Below are 26,952 nucleotides of genomic sequence, written 5' to 3' on the forward strand. Positions count from 1 at the left end.
CCCTCTATTCCTCTCCCTATACCCCTATCTCCCTTCCTCTCTATTCCTCTCCCTATAACCCCTATCTCCCTTCCTCTCTATTCCTCTCCCTATACCCCTTCCCCTCTAATCCTCTCCCTATACCCCTATCTCCCTTCCCCTCTATTCCTCTCCCTATAACCCCTTCCCCTCTATTCCTCTCCCTATACCCCTATCTCCCTTCCCCTCTATTCCCTCCCTATACCCCTTCCCCTCTATTCCTCTCCCTATACCCCTTCCCCTCTATTCCTCTCCCTATACCCCTTCCCCTCTATTCCTCTCCCTATACCCCTTCCCCTCTATTCCTCTCCCTATAACCCCTTCCCCTCTATTCCTCTCCCTATACCCCTTCCCCTCTATTCCTCTCCCTATACCCCTTCCCCTCTATTCCTCTCCCTATAAACCCCTTCCCCTCTATTCCTCTCCCTATACCCCTATCTCCCTTCCCCTCTATTCCTCTCCCTATAACCCCTATCTCCCTTCCCCTCTATTCCTCTCCCTATACCCTATCTCCCTTCCCCTCTATTCCTCTCCCTATACCCCTATCTCCCTTCCCCTCTATTCCTCTCCCTATAACCCCTTCTCCTCTATTCCTCTCCCTATACCCCTATCTCCCTTCCCCTCTATTCCTCTCCCTATACCCCTTCCCCTCTATTCCTCTCCCTATACCCCTTCCACTCTATTCCTCTCCCTATACCCCTTCCCCTCTATTCCTCTCCCTATATACCCCTTCCCCTCTATTCCCCTCTATTCCTCTCCCTATACCCCTTCCCCTCTATTCCTCTCCTATACCCCTTCCCCTCTATTCCTCTCCCTATACCCCTTCCCCTCTATTCCTCTCCCTATACCCCTTCCCCTCTATTCCTCTCCCTATACCCCTATCTCCCTTCCCCTCTATTCCTCTCCCTATACCCCTATCTCCCTTCCCCTCTATTCCTCTCCCTATACCCCTTCCCCTCTATTCCTCTCCCTATAACCCCTATCTCCCTTCCCCTCTATTCCTCTCCCTATAACCCCTTCCCCTCTATTCCTCTCCCTATAAACCCCTATCTCCCTTCCCCTCTATTCCTCTCGCCCTATAAACCCCTTCCCCTCTATTCCTCTCCCTATACCCCTATCTCCCTTCCCCTCTATTCCTCTCCCTATCTCCCTTCCCTCTATTCCTCTCCCTATACCCCTATCTCCCTTCCCCTCTATTCCTCTCCCTATAACCCCTTCCCCTCTATTCCTCTCCCTATACCCCTTCCCCTCTATTCCTCTCCCTATACCCCTTCCCGTCTATTCCTCTCCCTATACCCCTTCCCCTCTATTCCTCTCCCTATACCCCTTCCCCTCTATTCCTCTCCCTATACCCCTTCCCTCTATTTCCTCTCCCTATACCCCTTCCCCTCTATGCCTCTCCCTATACCCCTTCCCCTCTATTCCTCTCCCTATAACCCCTTCCCCTCTATTCCTCTCCCTATACCCCCTATCTCCCTTCCCCTCTATTCCTCTCCCTATACCCCTATCTCCCTTCCCCTCTATTCCTCTCCCTATACCCTATCTCCCTTCCCCTCTATTCCTCTCCCTATCTCCTTCCCCTCTATTCCTCTCCCTATAACCCCTTCCCCTCTATTCCTCTCCCTATACCCCTATCTCCCTTCCCCTCTATTCCTCTCCCTATAGCCCTTCCCCTCTATTCATCTCCCTTCCCCTCTATTCCTCTCCCTATATCCCTATCTCCCCTTCCCCTCTATTCCTCTCCCTATACCCCTTCCCCGCTATTCCTCTCCCTATACCCCTTCCCCTCTATTCCTCTCCCTATACCCCTTCCCCTCTATTCCTCTCCCTATACCCCTTCCTCTCTATTCCTCTCCCTATACCCCTTCCCCTCTATTCCTCTCCCTATACCCCTTCCCTCTATTCCTCTCCCTATACCCCTTCCCCTCTATTCCTCTCCCTATACCCCTTCCCCTCTATTCCTCTCCCTATACCCCTGTCTCCCTTCCCCTCTATTCCTCACCCTATACCCCTGTCTCCCTTCCCCTCTATTCCTCACCCTATACCCCTATCTCCCTTCCTCTCTATTCCTCACCCTATACCCCTATCTCCCTTCCCCTCTATTCCTCTCCCTATACCCCTATCTCCCTTCCCCTCTATTCCTCTCCCTATAACCCCCATCTCCCTTCCCCTCTATTCCTCTCCCTACACCCCTATCTCCCTTCCCCTCTATTCCTCTCCCTATACCCCTATCTCCCTTCCTCTCTATTCCTCTCCCTATACCCCTATCTCCCTGTCCCCCTCTATTCCTCTCCCTATACCCCTTCCCCTCTAATCCTCTCCCTATACCCCCTATCTCCCTTCCCCTCTATCCTCTCCCTATACCCCTTCCCCTCTATTCTCTCCCTATACCCCTATCTCCCTTCCCCTCTATTCCCCTCCCTATACCCTTCCCCTCTATTCCTCTCCCTATACCCCTTCCCCTCTATTCCTCTCCCTATACCCCTTCCCCTCTATTCCTCTCCCTATACCCCTTCCCTCTATTCCTCTCCCTATACCCCTTCCCCTCTATTCCTCTCCCTAGACCCCTTCCCCTCTATTCCTCTCCCTAGACCCCTTCCCCTCTATTCCTCTCCCTATACCCCTTCCTACCCCTCCCTCTATTCCTCTCCCTATACCCCTTCCCCTCTATTCCTCTCCCTATACCCCTTCCCTCTATTCCTCTCCCTATACCCCTATCTCCCTTCCCCTCTATTCCCTCCCTATACCCCTATCTCCCTTCCCCTCTATTCCTCATCCCTATACCCCTTCCCCTCTATTCCTCTCCCTATACCCCTTCCCCTCTATTCCTCTCCCTATACCCCTATCTCCCTTCCCCTCTATTCCTCTCCCTATACCCCTTCCCCTCTATTCCTCTCCCTATACCTCTTCCCCTCTATTCCTCTCCCTATACCCCTATTCTCCCTTCCCTCTATTCCTCTCCCTATACCCCTTCCCCTCTATTCCTCTCCCTATACCCCTATCTCCCTTCCCCTCTATTCCTCTCCCTATACCCCTTCCCCTCTATTCCTCTCCCTATACCCCTTCCCCTCTATTCCTCTCCCTATACCCCTATCTCCCTTCCCCTCTATTCCTCTCCCTATACCCCTTCCCCTCTATTCCTCTCCCTATACCTCTTCCCCTCTATTCCTCTCCCTATACCCCTATCTCCCTTCCCCTCTATTCCTCTCCCTATACCCCTTCCCGTCTATTCCTCTCCCTATACCCCTTCCCGTCTATTCCTCTCCCTATACCCCTTCCCCTCTATTCCTCTCCCTATACCCCTTCCCCTCTATTCCTCTCCCTATACCCCTTCCCCTCTATTCCTCTCCCTATACCCCTTCCCTCTATTCCTCTCCCTATACCCCTTCCCCTCTATTCCTCTCCCTATACCCCTTCCCCTCTATTCCTCTCCCTATACCCCTTCCCCTCTATTCCTCTCCCTATACCCGTCTCCCTTCCCCTCTATTATTTTCCCTATACCCCCATCTCTCTCTTTACCACTCCTTATTTTGAGTGTAAAATATTGTTTACATGCACTGTGTCACGACTTCCGCCGAAGTTGGCTCCCCTGCCTGTTCGGGGGGTGCTCGGCGGTCGTCGTCACCCGCCTAGTTGCACCTGTGTCTGTTTGTGTGCTTGATGGGCTTCCTTATTTAAAGTACGTTTACCCCCGCCCTTGTTTTGTGCAGGATTATTCTTGTGTTACGTGTGTGCGTTATTTAGGTGTGTTCGTGTTCTAGACTTGGTACCCTGTGTTTTGGGTGGTCCATTTATTTCCGCGCCCTGTGTTGTGGGCCTGGCTTTTGTGCTGCATTAAAGTGCACTTTTCCCTGTGGAACTTTCTGCTCTCTGCGCCTGATTCCTCTTCACACACCTAGTCCCACGTGACACACTGTGGCTCTCTTGAACCTAATATTGTGGTACAGTTAAAAAAAACACACTAACACAAATTCACAAAATTGTGTGGGTGCAAACCAGGTCAAGCTAGTGACAGTCTCCAATCTCCCGACAGTCTTGCCAAGGTCCCTGTTCAAGCCCATCCATTCAAACTAACAGAGCTCTGAAGGCCCTTCACGTCTTTACAGATGACTCAACTATCAACATACGTATTCTTTTCTCCAAGGTTAGAGGTTAGAGAGATGAGGGAAAGAGAGACAAGGGAAAGAGAAAGAGACGAGGGAAAGAGAGACAAGGGAAAGAGAGAGAGAGAGAGAGAGAGAGAGAGAGAGAGAGAGAGAGAGAGAGAAAAAGAGACGAGGGAAAGAGAGACAAGGGAAAGAGAGAGAGAGAGAGAGAAAAAGAGACGAGGGAAAGAGAGACAAGGGAAAGAGAGAGAGAGAGAGAGAGAAAGAGACGAGGGAAAGAGAGACAAGAGAGAGAGAGAGAGATGAGAGAAAGAGACGAGGGAAAGAGAGACAAGAGAGAGAGAGAGATGAGAGAAAGAGACGAGGGAAAGAGACGAGGGAAAGAGAGACAAGGGAAAGAGAGAGAGAGAGAGAGAGAGAGAGAAAGAGATGAGGGAAAGAGAGACAAGGGAAAGAAAGAGAGAGAGAGAGAGAGAGATGAGAGAAAGAGACGAGGGAAAGAGACAAGTGAAAGAGAGAAAGAGAGAGAGAGAGAGAGAGAGAGAAAGAGACGAGGGAAAGAGAGACAAGGGAAAGAAAGAGAGAGAGAGATGAGAGAAAGAGACGAGGGAAAGAGAGACAAGGGAAAGCGAGAGAGAGCGAGAGAGAGAGAGAGAGAGAGGTGAGAGAAAGAGACGAGGGAAAGAGAGACAAGGGAAAGCGAGAGAGAGAGAGAGAGAGAGAGAGAGAGAGAGAGAGAGAGAGGTGAGAGAAAGAGACGAGGGAAAGAGAGACAAAAGAAAGCGAGAGAGAGAGAGAAAGAGACGAGGGAAAGAGAGCGATGGAGGGATGGTCATGCAGAGTGGAATGCTTGTAAAAACAGAACGGATGAAAGACGGTGGATTTTTGTGGCCCTGTCGAACCCACCCCTTGAGCTCCAGCATCCCGTCACGGCTATGGTGTTGTGAACATGGTAACACAAAGAAAACATATGTATTACATACTCTACAAAGCACATACTATTGCAGAATGTACATGAATTATCATGTAGGATGGAGAAAGACTTTCTGTTGACTGACCAAAATGAAACATCCAAATGTACCATGACCCAGATGCATTCAAATCAAATCCATTTATATAGCCCTTCGTACATCAGCTGATATCTCAAAGTGCTGTACCGAAACCCAGCCTAAAAACACCAAACGGCAAGCAATGCAGGTGTAGAAGCATTTAGAGTGTAATAGTTACAGATGATAAGAAAAAGTCCAAAGTGAAAACTAATTTGAATAAAACAAGTTGATGGTTGCCCTGGGGATAGCTCCCCCGCAGATGTAAAGTAATAAGCAATAGAATGCTAGTGTAATAAACTAGGTGGTTTGTTCCTCACTAAGTGCATTCAGTCCTGCTTTCCGAAATGCTTTCAACCTCTCGTGGCACTATGCGCTGCACTCTCTGCTGGTTACTCCCACACACTTGGCCATGCGCAAGTTTACACACACACACACACACACACAATCTGCCAACCATGGCCTTTATTCTCTGCACTTCAATCATTGATTAACATGTATATGCCTGCATTGTGACGTGTGTGAACGCGTGCGTGCGTGTGCGCGCGTGTGTGTGTGTGCGCCACTACGTATAGAATTGCTGAACAGGTGTACTCTCTCAACCTGCCCCAGGTGGACCTGCACCAAACCCCACCACATCTCTCTCAACACACATGCCTCTGAAGCAAGAAACAGCACCTGCTTGAAATGTAAATGCTGCCACGAACTATACTCCAGTATGTGGGTGAATCTCCATGTTGAGGATGTAGATGGGCATAATATGCATGGGAGAGATAAGCAGGTTGGGATCCACCAAATTCAAATGGGAACGGTTGATTATCATACTGTAATCTGCAGCACGGACAGATAGGAAATAAACAGAAATGTGATAGTGATGTATTGTCTATGAATGAGAAGGAGGAGGGAGTTTACAGTGAAAAGGAAAAATAGATTCAAGTACCGGTCAAAAGTTTGGACACACCTACTCATTCAAGACTTTTCCTTTATTCTGTCTATTTTCCACATTGGAGAATAAATGTGAAGACATCAGAACTACGAAATGACTTGTATGGAATCACGTAGTAACCAAAAACGATTAAACAAATCAAAACATATTTTAGATTTGAGATTCTTCGAAGTAGCTACACTTTTTCTTGATGACAGCTTTGCACACACTTGGCATTCTCTCAACCAGCTTCATGAGGTAGTCACCTGGAAGGCCTTGTTAAAAGTAAATTTGTGGAATTTCTGTCCTTCTTAATGCGTTTGAGCCAATCAGTTGTGTTGGGAAAAGGTAGGGGTGGTATACAGAAGATGGCCCCATTTGGTAACAGACCAATTCCATTATATGGCAAGAACAGATCAAATAAGCGAAATGACAGTCCATCATTACTTTAAGACATGAAGGTCAGTCAATCTGGAAAATGTCAAGAACTTTGAACGTTTCAAGTGCAGTCGCAAAAACCATCAAGCGCTATGATGAAACTGGCTCTCATGAGGACCGCCACAGGAAAGGAAGACCCAGAGTTACCTCTGCTGCAGAGGATAAGTTCATTAAAGCTACCAGCCTCAGAAATTGCAGCCAAATAAATGCCTCACAGAGTTCAAGTAATAGACACATCACAACATCAACGGTTCAGAGGAGACTGCATGAATCAGGCCTTCATGGTCAAATTGCTGCAAAGATACCACTACTAAAGGACACCAATAAGAAGAGGAGACTTGCTTGGGCCAAGAAACACGAGCAATTAGACCGGTGGAAATCTGTCCTTTGGTCTGATGAGTCCAAATTTGAGATTTTTGGTTCCAAGCGCCGTGTCTTTGTGAGACGCAGAGTAGATGAATGGATTATCTCTGCAAGTGTGGTTCCCACCATGAAGCATAGAAAAGCAGGTGTGATGGTGTGGGGGTGCTTTTCTGGTCTGTGATTTATTTAGAATTCAAGGCACACATAACCAGCATTGCTACCACAGCATTCTGCAGCGATATGCCATCTCATCTGCTTTGTGCTTAGTGGGACTATCATTTGTTTTTCAACAGGACAATGACCCAACACATCTCCAGGCTGTGTAAGGACTATTTGACCAAGAAGGATGCATCAGATGACCTGGCCTCCACAATCACCCGACCTCATCCCAAACCATCTCAATTGGGTTGAGTTGGACCGCAGAGTGAAGGAAAAACAGCCAACAAGTGCTCAGCATATGTGGTAACTCCTTCAAGACTGTTGGAAAAGCATTCCTCAGGACCTGGTTGAGAGAATGCCAAGAGTGTGTAAAGCTGTCATCAAGGCAAAGGGTGACTACTTTGAAGAATCTCAAATATAAAATATATTTGGATTTGTTAAACACTTTTTTTGGTTACTACATGACTCCATATGTGTTATTTCATAGTTTTGATGTCTTCACTATTATTCTACAATGTAGAAAAAAAATCACCCAAAAAACTAACCCTTGAATGAGTAGGTGTGTCCAAACTTTAACTGGTACTGTACCTCAACTCAAAACATGTAAACCGTATACATTTTAAGGAAAAATACAAACGTATACGAATTAATTTCATAGTAATACTGAGCTCTACTGAACAAAGTTTACACATTAATAAACGAGTGCCACACATTTGTGGTGAATGTGATGCTTTCCCCTTTATATAACCTGGTGGAATGCGCTGCATAAGTAGCCAACCATTATTACGGTCTTCATCAACGCCAGCCGAATTGAGTGTAAGTAACCTGCGCTGTTGATCCGATTAAGTCAAAGTATGTGAGAGTAATCACACTGTCTCTGCTTTCTAGGGCCCTGCGTATCTCCTGTATCAGAACCAGCTGTAGTTCCACAAGTGGAAACAGACGGCTCTGCAGCTACACGACATAGCTTCTCTTTGATGACTACACACCATTTGAGGCCATTTAACAGCCCACGTCTCTTTAAACCCCCCTGTCGCGAAGACTTCTTGCCCTTTAATGTTCATCAAAGGACTAACATAGCTGTGGAGAAGACTGGGGGGGTGAAAAGATTACGGCTGAAATGGCCTCCAGATCACAGTCTTATTAGAGAGCAGTCTGCGACGGCGGAGAGATGACACCATTTTGTGTCCTGACAGATCTGTTCCAACATTTTGGAAAATAATTACCTGTGATCTGCATCTACACACTCCATTCATCATCATCATAATCATCAGATCCAACTCTGACCTCACAATGGGCTCTATTTCAAAATGGTAGAATACAAAACAAGACAGCGCCATCATACTGTTCTTCTACACAGCTAATGGTACCAGCTCGTCACACGTCACCTCACATCACACAGGGTGGAAAGAAATAGAGGGAGAAAGAGGCCGCGGCACTTAGATGAGGCAGAAATGGAGGAAGGGATTGAATAGGATGGACGGTAAGGGAGACATGGAAGGAGACGGTAGAGGGATGACACAGAGGTCAATGGAAGAGATAAATGACGTGAAGAGAATGGAGGGATGACTAAGGAACTTTGCCAAGACCCAAACGGCATTCCATAGATGACGCAGGTTAGACAATGCCAGATATATAGAGGTGGGAAAGATGAAGAAAAGGAGAACCTTTATGCAGTGTTAAAGATCTGTCCCACAGACGGGACTTGACACCGGACTGAGTCTTACCTTGATGTTGTCAAAGGAGGCCTTGTTAGTGACGTCGTAGAGCAAGAGGAGAGCTGGGGAGAGATCACAGACACAGAGCATATCAACAGGCTATCTACGGATGGCGTCCACTAGAATCACTATCATAAGACTTGACAGGAAGTAAAAGTCAAACAAAGGAAAACTTCCATTTGTGGACTTTAAAACCTTTTAAATTGATCATACATATTTGGCGCAATGTCATGAAATTAGAACAGAATATAGAGTAGTGCAGAACCTGATTGTCTATCTGGAAATTCTGAATATGTAAATCAGCCGAGCCAGAATGATCATGTTTCAACCACAGTGAACAAAGCCCACTGATGGCCTGTACCACAGTGATATATCATCAATACATAACATTCATAATGTCATTTCCACCTCTGAAGTCAATACACAATAGTGACATGACAGCCTTTACATAAGCAACTATAGTATGCATTGGTTGAAGCTCAATCTTAAATTCATATCTAAGCCACTATGGCACCAATGTCGATGAAAATTCACAAATGAACTTGATTGGAGGTACACAACACACTCTTCGCCTCAGGGTGGTTAGCATTAGGGACGTCAGAAATGTCAAACCTAGCTCAAATTCTAGACGTTGGATTAAAATGAGGCTACAGCATCAATAAGGGGACCATTAGACTTAGATCCATTTAGACTAAATACGTTTGTATGTGCAACAGTTTTGATTAAATTCACAGTTTTACCACTCACGTGCACATTTCTGTCCAATAAAAACCAATGATATGCTACCTTTTTGTAGCATTTCTGTCAATGCTAACAACTTTTCAGCTGAATCTTAGACCGCATATGGCTGAAATCATCTGCGTAAACTGCTGACCAGGAAACGTGTGTGTAATCAGAGCACAAACAAGATAGTGGACGTCCTTGGCTGCTATTATAGCCAGTTAGATACACCAAACTTTGGGAACTTTGTGAAAACTGCCATGCAGCTAATTTATAATACATGCACACACCAGAACAGACGCGTCGCTGTTAGAAGAGCTAGCGCTAAACTCATGCATTAATTATGCAATTTTCTTCTTGACATTATGATTCAACTTTGTGCTGACTGATCAACACAGTGTCAAGTTACTTTTTAGCGTGTTCCAGAAGTCGCCATCCACAAGTAAAAAGAAGCAGGGGTGCGGGTTGCACACAAAGCACCTAGGTAAGACAACATCATTGCTTGCTTGCGGGACCTGTGCGCAGTCAAAAGAAAAAACACCATGCTTGCTAACCTGGTTAGCTATGTTGTAAAACCAACTGTTAAACAAAAACACATTTTAACGAGCAAGAGACATAAAACGTTCAATGCACTGAGTGACTGAACAAAGACATTATGGAACAAACGTGTTCCGACTTCACCAGACTGTCCATTTAAACAGTGCCAAGTTAATGTATCTACAGAATAACAGTGTCTGAAGTGTAACGGTTTGTGTCACCACCCCGGGATTTGAAGGCCCTGGGTTCGTGGAGAAGATATTTTGACTGTTCACTTTCGTGTAGAATTTTTGACACAACAAACACACACCGGTGTGCACACGCCAACACGCTGTGTGCTTATTGTCATTTATTAGGCGTCTCTGAAAAGAGCCTTTGGGTTCATTGAGCATTGTTGAATGGCAAGAGACAGTCAGTGTGACGTGTCCTAGTACTAGTTTGCTGTCACGTTCTGACCTTTATTTCCTTTGTTTTGTCGTTATTTAGTCTGGTCAGGGCGTGAGTTGGGGAAAACCCTTACATTTGCACATCTTTATTTAAACATTGAGATTAAAAATCTATTTTACAAGAGAGCCCTGTATATATTACAATAAAAACCAGAATAATAAAACATACACGTGTCTGAAACAATATAATTCAGCATAAAATAACTAAATAAACATATTTAATAAAAGCAATCACATTCAACTAACTGCGTTCCTCAATCAATCATTTAAAACTGCCTGAGTGGCACCAGCACACGTAACTGCACTGAACTCTGCAGATTGTTGCACAAATTAGGGGCAACAAAAAAAACGACGCAGATTTTCCCAAATTGTGGAGACTGAAGGGATCTCTAGTGTTATCCATTCCTGAAAACAGGTTTGTTAACCTATGATTCTTAATCGAATTAATGAAGTTACATATGAAGGGAGTTTGTGAACGATTGCTTTATAAATAAATCAAAGAGAATGCCGCTCTCTTTTTACAAACAGAGAGGTCCATCCCACATTTTTATACAGACTACAAAGAGGAGAAGAGAACTGTGGAGAAACTAGCTCAAACTCTCAAGGAAGATGTCGTTGCCCTCATCCATCAGATGTAAGCCATCCCTACGGTACAAATGCACACAATACGTTGCACAGGTTGCAAACATTTCTCATTTTCAGGTGCCACTTTGTCATTTGAGAAGCTAAGAAATTTGTCAAGCGGGTCCAAGTGAGCTGACAAACGACTAACGCCTTTTATGCACACAGTACATCGCACACTATCAGTAGCACTTATGTACACGTAATGTAGAAAACATGAAGAACTTTCCATGACAGATTGACCAGGTGAATCCAGGTGAAAGCTATGATCCCTTATTGATGTCACTTGTTAAATCCACTTCAATCAGTGTAGATGAAGGGAAGGAGACAGGTTAAAGAAGGATTGTTAAGCCTTAAGAAAATTGAGACATGGATTGTGTATGCGTGCTATTTAAAGGGTGAATAGACAAGACAAAATATTGAAGTGCCTTTGAACAGGGTATGGTAGTAGGTGCCAGGCCCACCGGTTTGTGGCAAGAACTGCATCGCTTCTGGGTTTTTCACACTCAACTGTTTCCCGTGCGTATCAAGAATGGTCCATCACCCAAATGACACCCCACAACTGTATTTTGTATTTATTATGGATCCCCATTGGTTCTTGCCAAGGCAGCAGCTACTCTACCTGGGGTCCAGCCAAGTTAAGGCAGTTATACAATTTTAAAAACATTACAATAAATTCACAAGAGATTTCACAACGCATTAAGTGTGTTCCATCAGGTCCCTACTTTACTACCACATATCTACAACACAAAATCCATGTGTACGTGTGTGTATAGTGTCTATGGTATCGTGGGTGTGTGTGTATGTATGTGTCTCAAATCAAGTGAAATGCTTACTTACAAGCCCTTAACCAACAATGCAGTTTTAAGAAAAATACCCCCAAAAAATGAAATGAAAGTAACAAATAATTAAAGAGCAGCAGTAAAATAACAATAGCGAGGCTACAGGTGAAGTCCGAAGTTTACATACACTTAGATTGTAGTCATTAAATCTCGTTTTTCAACCCCTCCACAAATGTCTTGTGAACAAACTATAGTATATTTTCCAACAATTGTTTACAGATAGATTATTTCACGTATAATTCACTGTATCACAATTCCAGATGGTCAGAAGTTTACATACACTAAGTTGATTGTGCCTTTAAACAGCTTGGAAAATTCCAGAAAATTATGTCATGGCTTTAGAAGCTTCTGATAGGCTAGTTGACATCATTTGAGTCAATTGGAGGTGTACCTGTGGATGTATTTCAAGGCCTACCTTTAAACTCAGTGCCTCTTTGCTTGACATCATGGGAAAATCAAAACAAATCAGCCAAGACTTCAGAAAAAATGTGTAGACCTCCACAAGTCTGGTTCATCCTTGGGAGCAATTTCTAAACGCCTGAAGGTACCACGTTCATCTGTACAAACAATAGTACACAAGAATAAACATCATGGGACCACAGGAAGGAAACACATTCTGTCTCCTAGAGATGAACGTACTTTGGTACGAAAAGTGAAACCTTGTGAAGATGCTGGAGGAAACCGGTACAAAAGTATCGATATCCACAGTAAAACGAGTCCTATATCGACATAACCTAAATGGCTGCTCAACAAGGAAGAAACCACTGCTCCAAAACCGCCATAAAAAAGCCAGACTACGGTTTGGAACTGCACATGGGGACAAAGATCGTACTTTTTGGAGAAATGTCCTCTGGTCTGATGAAACAAAAATAGAACTGCTTGGCCATAATGACCATCGTTATGTTTGGAGGAAAAGGGGGAGGCGAACACCATCCCAACCGTGGAGCACGGGGGTGGCAGCATCATGTTGTGGGGGTGCTTTGCTGCAGGAGGGACTGGTGCACTTCACAAAATAGATGGCATCATGAGGATGGAATACTATGTAGATATATTGAAGCAACATCGCAAGACATCAGTCAGGAAGTTAAAGCTTGGTCGCAAATGGGTCTTCCAAATGGACAATGACCCCAAGCATACTTCCAAAGTTGTGGAAAAATGGCTTAAGGACAACGAAGTCAAGGTATTGGAGTGGCCATCACAAAGCCCTGACCTCAAGCCTATAGAAAATGTGTGGGCAGAACTGAAAAAGCGTGTGCGAGCAAGGAGGTCATGAAACCTGACTCAGTTACACCAGCTCTGTCAGGAGGAATGAGGCAAAATTCACCCAACTTATTGTGGGAAGCTTGTGGAAGGCTACCTGAAACGTTTGACCCAAGTTAAACAATTTAAAAGCAATGCTACCAAATACTAACTGTGTGTATGTGAAAGATAATTGAGGTAACATGTACATGTAGGTAGAGTTATTATAGTGACTATTGCATAGATAATAAACAGAGAGTAGCAGCAGCGTAAAGGGGGGGGGGGGGCAATGCAAATAGTCTAGGTAGCCATTTGACTAGATGTTCAGGAATCTTATGGCTTGTTTAGAAGCCTTTTGGACCACTTGGACCTAGACTTGGCGTTCCGGTACCATTTGCTGTGCGGTAGCAGAGTGAAAGGTCTATGTCTTGGGTGGCTGGAGTCTGACAATTTTTAGGGCCTTCATCTGACACCACCTGGTATAGAGGTCCTGGATGGCAGGGTGTCTCATCATTGTCGGTGATCAGGCCTACCACTGTTGTGTCATCGGCAAACGTAATGATGGTGTTGGAGTCATGCCTGGCCATGCAGTCATGAGTGAACAAGGAGTACAGGAGGGGACTGAGCAAGCACCCCTTAGAGGCCCCCTTGTTGAGGATCAGCGGGGCGGATGTGTTGTTACCTACCCTTACCACCTGGGGCGGCCCATCAGGAAGTCCAGGATCCAGTTGCAGAGGGAGGTGTTTAGTCCCAGGGTCCTTAGTTTATTGATGAGCTTTGAGGGCACTATGGTGTTGAACGCTGAGCTGTAGTTAATGAATAGCATTCTCACATAGGTGTTCCTTTTGTCCAGATGTGAAAGGGTGGTGTGGAGTGCAATAGAGATTGCATCATCTGTGGATCTGTTGGGGCGCTATGCAAATTGGAGTGGGTCATGTACATACTAACTCAACTAACCGGTGCCCCCTCACATTGATTCTGTACCGGCACCTTCCTGTATATATTGTTATTTTTTGCTACTGCTCTTTAATCACTTGTTACTTTTATCTCTTATTCTTAGCAGTATTTTTTGAAACTGCACTGTTGGTTAGGGGCTTGTAAGTAAGCATTTCACTGTTTTATTCGGTGCATGTGAATAATACAATTAGAATATATTATTTACATTATTTTTAACATAATCATTACAGTGTGTAGACTGATGATCATTTTTATTTATTTAATCAATTTTAGAATAAGGCTGTAATGTAACAAAATGTTGAAAAAGTCAAGGGGTCTGAATAATGTTTTGGAGGCAAAGGCGGGTTAGACCCGGTACTAGATTGGTGTACCTAATAAACTGTCTGGTGAGTGTATAAATATACAGTACCAGTCAAAAGTTTGGACACACCCACCCAGTCAAGGGTTTCTTTATTTGTACTATTTTCTACATTGTAGAATAATAGTGAAGACATCAAAACTATGAAATAACATATGGAATCATGTAGTAACCAAAAAGTTGTTAAACAAATCAAAATATATTTTATATTTGAGATTCTTCAAAGTAGCCACCCTTTGCCTCTGTACACAGAAGATAGCCCTATTTGGTAAAAGTCCATATTATGGCAAGAATAGCTCAAATAAACAAAGAGAAATGACAGTCCATCATTAATTGAAAACATGAAGGTCAGTCAAGAACTTTGAAAGTTTCTTCAAGTGCAGTCGCAAAAACCGTGAAGCTCTATGATGTAACTGGCTCTCATGAGGACCGCTACAGGAAATGAAAGCCCAGAGTTACCTCTGCTGCAGAGGATAAGTTCATTAGAGCTACCAGCCTCAGAAATTGCAGCTCAAATATATGCTTCACACAGTTCAAGTAACAGACACATCTCAACTAGAAGTTGACCGATTAATCGGCAATTAGGGCCGATTTCAAGTTCTCATAACAATCGGTAATCTGCATTTTTGGATCATGGCCGATTACATTGCACTCCACGAGGAGACTGCGTGGCAGGCTGACCACCTGTTACGCGAGTGCAGCAAGGAGCCGAGGTAAGTTGCTAGCTAGCTTTAAACTTGTCTTATAAAAAACAATCAATCTTAACATAATCACTAGTTAACTACACATGGTTGATGAAATTACTAGTTTATCTAGCTTGACCTGCGTTGCAAATAATCAATGCGGTGCCTGTTAATTTATTATCGAATCACAGCCTACTTCAACTTCGACAAATGGGTGATGATTTAACAAGCGCATATGCGAAAAAAGAACTGACAATGCACCAATGTACCTAATCATAAACAGCCATGCCTTTCTTAAAATCAATACACAATAATGTTTTTTTGAACCTGCATATTTAGTTAAAAGAAATTCATGTTAGCAGGCAATATTAACTAGGGAAATGGTGTCACTTCTCTTGCGTTCATTGCAAGCAGAGTCAGGGAGTATGCAGCAGTTTGGGCCGCCTGGCTCGTTGCGAACTGTGTGAAGACCATTTCTTCCTAACAATTAATTTGCCAGAATTGTACATAATTATGACATAAGATTGAAGGGTGTGTAATGTAACAGCAATATTTAGACTTAGGGATGACACCTGTTCGATAAAATACGAAACGGTTCCATATTTCACTGAAAGAATAAACGTTTTGTTTTCGAAATGATAGTTTCCAGATTTGACCATATTAAGGCTCATATTTCTGTGTGTTTATTATATTATAATTAATTAATTAAGTCTATTTGATATTTGATAGAGTTGTCTGACTGAGCGGTGGTAGGCAGCAGCAGGCTCGTAAGCATTCATTCAAACAGCACTTTCCTGCGTTTGCTTACAGCTCTTAGCAATGCTGGAAGCACAGCGGTGTTTATGACTTCAAGCCGATCAACTCCCGAGATTAGGCTGGCAATACTATAGTGCCTGTAAGAACATCCAATAGTCAAAGGTGTATGAAATACAAATGGTATAGAGAGAAATAGTCCTATAATTCCTATAAAACTACAACCTAAAAGACTCATGTTAAAAAGGAACCACCAGCTTTCATATATTCTCATGTTCTGAGCAAGGAACTTAAACGTTAGCTTTTTTACATGTCACATATTGCACTTTTACTTTCTTCTCCAACACTGTGTTTTTGCCTTTTTTAAACCAAATTGAACATGTTTCATTATTTATTTGAGACGAAATGTATTTTATTTATGTATTATATTAAGTTAAAATAAAAGTGTTAGTTCAGTATTGTTGTAATTGTCCTTATTACAAATATATATATATAAAATCAGCTGATTAATTGGTATCAGATTTTTTTGATCCTCCAATAATTGGTATCGTCATTGAAAAATCATATTCGGTCAACCTCTAATCTCAACATCAGCTGTGTGGAGGAAACTGTGTGAATCAGACCTTCATGGTCGAATTGCTACAAAGAAATCACTACTAAAGGACACCAATAAGAAGAAGAGACTTGCTTTGGCCAAGAAACACAAGCAATGGACATTAAATCGGTAGAAATCTGTCTTTTTTCAACAGGACAATAACCCAACACACCTCCAGGCTGTGTAAGGGCTATTTGACCAAGAAGGAGAGTGATGGAGTGCTGCATCAGATAACCTGGTCCCCACAATCACCTGACCTCAACCCAATTCAGACGGTTTGGGATGAGTTGGACTGCAGAGTGATGGAAAAGCAGCCAACAAGTGCTCAGCATATGTGGGAACTCCTTCAAGACTGTTGGAAAAGCATTCCTCATGAAGCTGGTTGGGAGAATGCCAAGAGGGTGCAAAGCTGTGTTTTTCATAGTTATGATATCCTTACTATTATTCTACAATGTAGAAAATAGTCAAAATAAAGAAACCCTTAGATGAGTGTGTCAAAACTTTTGACCTCACATAAGGGTTTACAAGAAATTGCTCCACACAGACTTAGCTAGACTCTCCTCTCCTCAAAACAATTAAGAATGAATGTTTCCATCCATCCATCCACCCCCCCCCCCTCCCCCTCAACCCGCTCCACATCTCCCTATTGCATTTCACGCCCAATTTATTTATGGTTTAATTAATTTATTCTGTTTTAGTTTTTGGGGGGTGGGGAGGGGGAACAATTCCATGAAGGGTGCATAATTAGCTTATGGCTCGGGAGAAGGAAGCCGTAGCCTGCTCCATTTCGCTCACTGATAACACAGCCATGGCTTTTTACACACCACCAGTGGAGTGGGGGGGGGGGTTCTGTCTACTGGGATAAAGCAGCCTTTAACAGAACAGACAAGAACAGTACAGACCAACAAACTAGAACAGAAAGGAACAGTCCACAACAGAACAGACCAAAACAGACCAGACCATGTCTGAATGCAACACGTCTTTATCAGCCTCTAACAGATGAGGGAGGGAAGGAGAAAATAAAAAAATCCTCTCCTCTCCTTCCCTCTCTCCAATCACATTAACTCTCCTGAAACAGTGGGAGGAAGAGGGGAAGGTTCCGGTGGAGGTTCAAGGGAACTAAAGTTTGGTAAACTGTTGCTCCCAGGTGTTCCTAGTCAAATCCAATCTAATTTTATTGGTCACATACACATATTTATCAGATGTTATTGCAGGTGTAGCGAAATGCGTGTGTTCCTAGCTCCAACAGGGCAGTAGTTTCGAACAGTTCACAGCAATACACAAATCTAAAAGGAAAATAATGGAATAGAGAAGTATATAAATATTAGGATGAGCAATGTCAGAGTGGCATTGACTAAAATACAGTAGAATAGAATACGGTATATACAGTTGAAGTCGGAAGATTATACACCTTAGCCAAATACATTTAAACTCAGTTTTTCACAATTCCTGACATTAAATCTTAGTAAAATTACACTGTCTTAGGTCAGTTAGGATCACCACTTTATTTTAAGAATGTGAAATGTCAGAATAATAGTAGAGAGAATGATTTATTTCAGCTTTTATTTCCTTCATCACATTCCCAGTGGGTCAGAAGTTTACATACACTCGATTAGTATTTGGTAGCATTGCCTTTAAATTGTTTAACTTGGGTCAAACATTTTGGGTAGCCTTCCAAAAGCTTCCCACAATAAGGTGAGTGAATTTTGGCCCATTCCTCCTGACAGAGCTGGTGTAACTGAGTCAGGTTTAGTGGCCTCTGTGCTAGTACACGCTTTTTCAGTTCTGTCAACAACTTTCTATGGGATTGAGGTCAGGGCTTTGTGATGGCCACTCCAATACCTTGACTTTATTGCCCTGAAGCCATTTTTCCACAACTTTGGAAGTATGCCTGGGGTCATTGTCCATTTGGAAGACTCGTTTGCGACCAAGATTTAACTTCCTGACAGATGTCTTGAGATGTTGCTTCAATATATCCACATACTTTTCCTACCTCATAATCCCATCTATTTTGTGAAGTGCACCAGTCCCTCCTGCAGCAAAGCACCCCCACAACATGATGCTGCCACCCCCGTGCTTCACGGTTGGAACGGTGTTCTTCGGCTTGCAAGCCTCACCCTTTTCCTCCAAACATAACAATGGTCTTTATGGCCAAACAGTTCTATTTTTGTTTCATCAGACCAGAGGACATTTCTCCAAAAAGTACGATCTTTGTCCCCATGTGGAGTTCCAAACCGTAGTCTGGCTTTTTTTTATGGCTGTTTTGGAGCAGTGGCTTCTTCCTTGCTGAGCAGCCTTTCAGGTTATGTCGATATAGGACTCGTTTTACTGTGGATATAGATACTTTTGTACCGGTTTCCTACAGCATCTTCACAAGGTCCTTTCCTGTTGTTCTGGGATTGATTTGCACTTTTCACACCAAAGTACGTTCATCTATAGGAAACAGAATGCGTCTCCTTCCTGAGCAGTATGGCGGCTGCGTGGTCCCATGGTGTTTATACTTGCGTGCTATTGTTTGTACAGATGAACATGGTACCTTCAGGCATTTGGAAATCGCTCCCAAGGATGAACCAGACTTGTGGAGGTCTACAATTTTTGGCTGATTTTTTTAACATTTCCCATGATGTCAAGCAAAGAGGCACTGAGTTTGAAGGTGGGCCTTGAAATCCATCCACAGGTACACCTCCAATTGACTCAAATTATGTCAATTAGCCTATCAGAAGCTTCTAAAGCCATGACATAATTTTCTGGATTTGTCCAAGCTGTTTCAAGGCACAGTCAACTTAGTGTATGTAAACTTCTGACCCACTGGAATTGTGATACAGTGAATTATAAGTAAACAATTGTTGGAAAAATGACTTGTGTCATTGTCACGCCCTGATCCGTTTCACTGTTTCTGTTATTGTCTCCACCCCCTCCAGGTGTCACTTATTTTCCCCACTGTATTTATCCCTGTGTTTCCTGTCTCTCTGTGCCAGTTCATCTTGTATGTTAGTCAAGTCAACCAGCGTGTTTGTCTCGTACTCCTTCAGCTTTTCTCTTTTTATAGTCTTCACGGTTTTGACCCCTGCCTGACTCTGGACTACGTTCCTGCCTGCCTGATCATCCTGCCTGCCTGATCATCCTGCCTGCCCTGACCTTGAATCTGCCTGCCCTTCGGTACCTTTTGGACTCTGAACTGGTTTTGACCCCTTTCCCTTACACGACCATTCTCTTACCTTCCCCTTTTGGATTAATAAATATTGTAAGGCTCCAACCATCTGCCTCCTGTGTCTGCATCTGGGTCTCGCCTTGTGTCATGACAGTCATGCACAATGTAGATGTCCTAACCGACTTGCCAAAACTATAGTTTGTTAACAAGAAATTGTGTGGTTGAAGAATGAGTTTCAATGACTTTAACCTAAGTGTATGTAAACTTCCAACTTCAGCTGCACATATACATTATTAAATTGACCAGTATTTCCATGTCTATGTACTGTATATAGAGCAGCAGCCTCTAACGCTTGGATCTAAATATGTTTAAATCATGGGAATTTCTACAAGGGAGGAATGGTGTCTCAAGATACATTAAGGAAATGTCCAACCGTGGCAGGTCAGGGTTCAAACAGTAATCATTTGCACAACACACACAGATAATCTAACATACCCACATACAACAATGTATTACCATTAAATTATTGAAAGGAAATAAATCTTCTGACAAGCATCCTGTAGTCAACCCAGTGTAAAATTCCAGCCATGAGCCAGGCCTGTCCATTGTGAATAGATGGACACTTTGCACTTGATACTGACAGCTGTATGCCCATTTTCTGTTGCCTAAAGAGAGACTAGGGCGGTGTGACAGTGATTAAAGGGTGTGTGAGTGGACGCCAGGATCCAGAAGAGACACAGTGAAACAGGCAGAGAATGCTGCCGTCTGACTGTCTGTGTATCTGTCTGTGCGTGCGTTGAGTGTACGTGCCTGCTTGCCTGTGTCTGGAACTCTGAGAAGTGCTAAGTCATCACCACCCACATGCATATCAACAGGTAATCATCAGCATAATTCATAACGGAAACATCCTCACAAAACAATCCTTTTCCCCATTCTGATAACCGCTACGACTTCTTTGGATTAGTAATCAAATCGTAATCCCCATTTTACCAACATCTTTCAATATTTCAGCTTTCAGGGATGTGAAATAACAAGCAAAAATGTACTGATGAGTTTTGATTAATTCATTTTCAGACTAAGATCAAATTTAGAAAGAATAACGTGCATTAGAAATTAGCACCTTAAATTACAAGGGATATCACTTCAATATGTATACAGATGCAGGATCTTCATTTGAACCAGTTTGCTACAGCAGGAAAATAATCTTGCAGAAACAGGAAATGTAAATTAATATGTGGATTTTAAATCATTGACATTTTTGTAGGGGTTAATACATTATCGAATACATTATCCGTAAGGGAAAATCAAGTCTGAAATTTGAACGTTGAAATTACAAACTTCCAAAGCCTTTTTAAACCTCAAATACACTACTTGCAGGAAAGTTCTCCTGCAACAGGGCGATCATATTAAGATCATACACCTGTATAACACATTCTGATTTCTGGTGAGTGTCTGTTTAGATCATGGAAAGAATGGATCAATCACTGTGACAACTGCATTCCTAATTCCTCTGAATGGAGCTGCTGTCTTCAGATAACCATTTTGGTGATGGAGAGAGGAGAGGAGAGAGAGGGGGAGAAAGTGAGAGAGGAGAAGGGGAGATAAACAAGGGTGATGGAGAAAATGAGAGGCAGGGTAGTAGAGGAGGATACTCTGCTGGAGGGTTCAGAAATGTGAGAAAACGTCTGAGTATCCTCCACTCACTTAATAAAGCCCTGGTCCTTCATCCAGTGACCTGAACGTCCTGGTTTAATATGCAGCAGAGCAGGAGGCCTGTTCTTTTCTCTCTCTCACACTCTCACACTCTCTCTCTCTCTCTCTCACTCACTCTCTCTCTCACTCACTCACTCCCTCTCTCTCACTCACTCTCTCTCTCTCTCTCTCTCTCTCACTCACTCTCTCTCTCACTCCCTGTCACCCTGAGATATGACATATTTCTCCTGGGGCTGCTGTTGAGAAGGATGCATAGGCCGCCATTAGGGAGGAGAGGAGCAACCAAAGATGGAGACAACGAGACAGAAAAGGAGAGGAGTGGTTGGACACACTGTATCATGCAGCGACAGTGCCGAGTGCGTTCCAAACTGTGATACTCCAAATCAGCCCACTACATGTATCTCTTAATCTCTATCAATCACTTCAATAGTTTCTTATTCTTGATTTGTATTTCATTCAAAATATCCCACATTCGTCTGAGAAGTAAGACTTTAGAGGACAACTCTAATGGTGGGCAGATCACAATAAACAACAGCACAAAAACATTTCCCTTTGTTCCATCCTTTCCTCCTCTTCTTTTTCTCTCTCTATCTAGGTGTGTGCCACGCCGTCCATCAGGCCCCACATCAAGCCCCACTCATAACAGTTTGGCCTGCATTAGAGGCACAAGCATGCATCTACAAGCCCTCATTCACACCGTGCTCACAGACCAGTGAAGCTGACAACGCTATTCCTCCGGTGCAGTGCAATGATAAAAGTTACATTCCCCAGCCCAGAAAGCACTGACAAACAGAGAGACCATCAAAGAGACGAGCAGCACGTCTCCTATTAGAGTTGCAGTATGGAAGGCTTGTAGGCAGAAGAAAGGAAATAAAGAAAGAGAGAGATGCTGTATCATTATACGTTATCACACTGTTCTCTACATTCATTATACTGTATCACACTGTTCTCTACATTCATTATACTGTATCACACTGTTCTCTACATTCATTATACTGTATCACACTGTTCTCTACATTCATTATACTGTATCACACTGTTCTCTACATTCATTATACTGTATCACACTGTTCTCTACATTCATTATACTGTATCACACTGTTCTCTACATTCATTATACTGTATCCCTGTTCTCTACATTCATTATACTGTATCACACTGTTCTCTACATTCATTATACTGTATCCCTGTTCTCTACATTCATTATACTGTATCACACTGTTCTCTACATTCATTATACTGTATCACACTGTTCTCTACATTCATTATACTGTATCCCTGTTCTCTACATTCATTATACTGTATCACACTGTTCTCTACATTCATTATACTGTATCACACTGTTCTCTACTTTCATTATACTGTATCCCTGTTCTCTACATTCATTATACTGTATCACACTGTTCTCTACATTCATTATACTGTATCACACTGTTCTCTACATTCATTATACTGTATCCCTGTTCTCTACATTCATTATACTGTATCACACTGTTCTCTACATTCATTATACTGTATCACACTGTTCTCTACATTCATTATACTGTATCACACTGTTCTCTACATTCATTATACTGTATCACACTGTTCTCTACATTCATTATACTGTATCACACTGTTCTCTACATTCATTTTACTGTATCCCTGTTCTCTACATTCATTATACTGTATCACACTGTTCTCTACATTCATTATACTGTATCACACTGTTCTCTACATTCATTATACTGTATCACACTGTTCTCTACATTCATTATACTGTATCCCTGTTCTCTACATTCATTATACTGTATCACACTGTTCTCTACATTCATTATACTGTATCACACTGTTCTCTACATTCATTATACTGTATCACACTGTTCTCTACATTCATTATACTGTATCACACTGTTCTCTACATTCATTATACTGTATCACACTGTTCTCTACATTCATTATACTGTATCACACTGTTCTCTACATTCATTATACTGTATCACACTGTTCTCTACATTCATTATACTGTATCACACTGTTCTCTACATTCATTATACTGTATCCCTGTTCTCTACATTCATTATACTGTATCACACTGTTCTCTACATTCATTATACTGTATCCCTGTTCTCTACATTCATTATACTGTATCACACTGTTCTCTACATTCATTATACTGTATCCCTGTTCTCTACATTCATTATACTGTATCACACTGTTCTCTACATTCATTATACTGTATCACACTGTTCTCTACATTCATTATACTGTATCACACTGTTCTCTACATTCATTATACTGTATCCCTGTTCTCTACATTCATTATACTGTATCACACTGTTCTCTACATTCATTATACTGTATCACACTGTTCTCTACATTCATTATACTGTATCACACTGTTCTCTACATTCATTATACTGTATCACACTGTTCTCTACATTCATTATACTGTATCCCTGTTCTCTACATTCATTATACTGTATCACACTGTTCTCTACATTCATTATACTGTATCACACTGTTCTCTACATTCATTATACTGTATCCCTGTTCTCTACATTCATTATACTGTATCACACTGTTCTCTACATTCATTATACTGTATCACACTGTTCTCTACATTCATTATACTGTATCCCTGTTCTCTACATTCATTATACTGTATCACACTGTTCTCTACATTCATTATACTGTATCACACTGTTCTCTACATTCATTATACTGTATCACACTGTTCTCTACATTCATTATACTGTATCACACTGTTCTCTACATTCATTATACTGTATCACACTGTTCTCTACATTCATTATACTGTATCCCTGTTCTCTACATTCATTATACTGTATCACACTGTTCTCTACATTCATTATACTGTATCACACTGTTCTCTACATTCATTATACTGTATCCCTGTTCTCTACATTCATTATACTGTATCACACTGTTCTCTACATTCATTATACTGTATCCCTGTTCTCTACATTCATTATACTGTATCACACTGTTCTCTACATTCATTATACTGTATCACACTGTTCTCTACATTCATTATACTGTATCACACTGTTATCTACATTCATTATACTGTATCACACTGTTCTCTACATTCATTATACTGTATCCCTGTTCTCTACATTCATTATACTGTATCACACTGTTCTCTACATTCATTATACTGTATCACACTGTTCTCTACATTCATTATACTGTATCACACTGTTCTCTACATTCATTATACTGTATCACACTGTTCTCTACATTCATTATACTGTATCACACTGTTCTCTACATTCATTATACTGTATCACACTGTTCTCTACATTCATTATACTGTATCACACTGTTCTCTACATTCATTATACTGTATCACACTGTTCTCTACATTCATTATACTGTATCACACTGTTCTCTACATTCATTATACTGTATCACACTGTTCTCTACATTCATTATACTGTATCACACTGTTCTCTACATTCATTATACTGTATCACACTGTTCTCTACATTCATTATACTGTATCACACTGTTCTCTACATTCATTATACTGTATCACACTGTTCTCTACATTCATTATACTGTATCACACTGTTCTCTACATTCATTATACTGTATCACACTGTTCTCTACATTCATTATACTGTATCACACTGTTCTCTACATTCATTATACTGTATCCCTGTTCGCTACATTCATTATACTGTATCACACTGTTCTCTACATTCATTATACTGTATCACACTGTTCTCTACATTCATTATACTGTATCACACTGTTCTCTACATTCATTATACTGTATCACACTGTTCTCTACATTCATTATACTGTATCCCTGTTCTCTACATTCATTATACTGTATCCCTGTTCTCTACATTCATTATACTGTATCACACTGTTCTCTACATTCATTATACTGTATCACACTGTTCTCTACATTCATTATACTGTATCACACTGTTCTCTACATTCATTATACTGTATCACACTGTTCTCTACATTCATTATACTGTATCCCTGTTCGCTACATTCATTATACTGTATCACACTGTTCTCTACATTCATTATACTGTATCCCTGTTCTCTACATTCATTATACTGTATCACACTGTTCTCTACATTCATTATACTGTATCACACTGTTCTCTACATTCATTATACTGTATCACACTGTTCTCTACATTCATTATACTGTATCCCTGTTCTCTACATTCATCACACTGTTCTCTACATTCATTATACTGTATCCCTGTTCTCTACATTCATTATACTGTATCACACTGTTCTCTACATTCATTATACTGTATCCCTGTTCTCTACATTCATTATACTGTATCACACTGTTCTCTACATTCATTATACTGTATCCCTGTTCTCTACATTCATTATACTGTATCACACTGTTCTCTACATTCATTATACTGTATCCCTGTTCTCTACATTCATTATACTGTATCCCTGTTCTCTACATTCATTATACTGTATCACACTGTTCTCTACATTCATTATACTGTATCCCTGTTCTCTACATTCATTATACTGTATCACACTGTTCTCTACATTCATTATACTGTATCCCTGTTCTCTACATTCATTATACTGTATCACACTGTTCTCTACATTCATTATACTGTATCCCTGTTCTCTACATTCATTATACTGTATCACACTGTTCTCTACATTCATTATACTGTATCCCTGTTCTCTACATTCATTATACTGTATCCCTGTTCTCTACATTCATTATACTGTATCACACTGTTCTCTACATTCATTATACTGTATCACACTGTTCTCTACATTCATTATACTGTATCACACTGTTCTCTACATTCATTATACTGTATCACACTGTTCTCTACATTCATTATACTGTATCCCTGTTCGCTACATTCATTATACTGTATCACACTGTTCTCTACATTCATTATACTGTATCCCTGTTCTCTACATTCATTATACTGTGTCACACTGTTCTCTACATTCATTATACTGTATCACACTGTTCTCTACATTCATTATACTGTATCACACTGTTCTCTACATTCATTATACTGTATCCCTGTTCTCTACATTCATTATACTGTATCACACTGTTCTCTACATTCATTATACTGTATCCCTGTTCTCTACATTCATTATACTGTATCACACTGTTCTCTACATTCATTATACTGTATCCCTGTTCTCTACATTCATTATACTGTATCACACTGTTCTCTACATTCATTATACTGTATCACACTGTTCTCTACATTCATTATACTGTATCACACTGTTCTCTACATTCATTATACTGTATCACACTGTTCTCTACATTCATTATACTGTATCACACTGTTCTCTACATTCATTATACTGTATCACACTGTTCTCTACATTCATTATACTGTATCACACTGTTCTCTACATTCATTATACTGTATCACACTGTTCTCTACATTCATTATACTGTATCACACTGTTCTCTACATTCATTATACTGTATCCCTGTTCTCTACATTCATTATACTGTATCCCTGTTCTCTACATTCATTATACTGTATCACACTGTTCTCTACATTCATTATACTGTATCCCTG

At 41.7% G+C, this 26,952-nt stretch overlaps 1 protein-coding gene across 1 annotated transcript in view; it reads right to left on the reverse strand.

Moving 5' to 3' along the window:
* The window catches only part of rab26 (RAB26, member RAS oncogene family), a 134,286-nt gene that overhangs the window by 40,910 nt on the left and 66,424 nt on the right, over nt 1-26,952 (reverse strand). Inside the window, exon 5 of the mRNA XM_020454451.2 lies at nt 8,783-8,835. Coding sequence (XP_020310040.1) covers nt 8,783-8,835 — 53 coding nt within the window. The remainder of the gene's footprint in view (nt 1-8,782; nt 8,836-26,952) is intronic.

Source organism: Oncorhynchus kisutch, linkage group LG20 (genome assembly GCF_002021735.2).
Source record: "Oncorhynchus kisutch isolate 150728-3 linkage group LG20, Okis_V2, whole genome shotgun sequence".
NCBI lineage: Eukaryota > Metazoa > Chordata > Actinopteri > Salmoniformes > Salmonidae > Oncorhynchus > Oncorhynchus kisutch.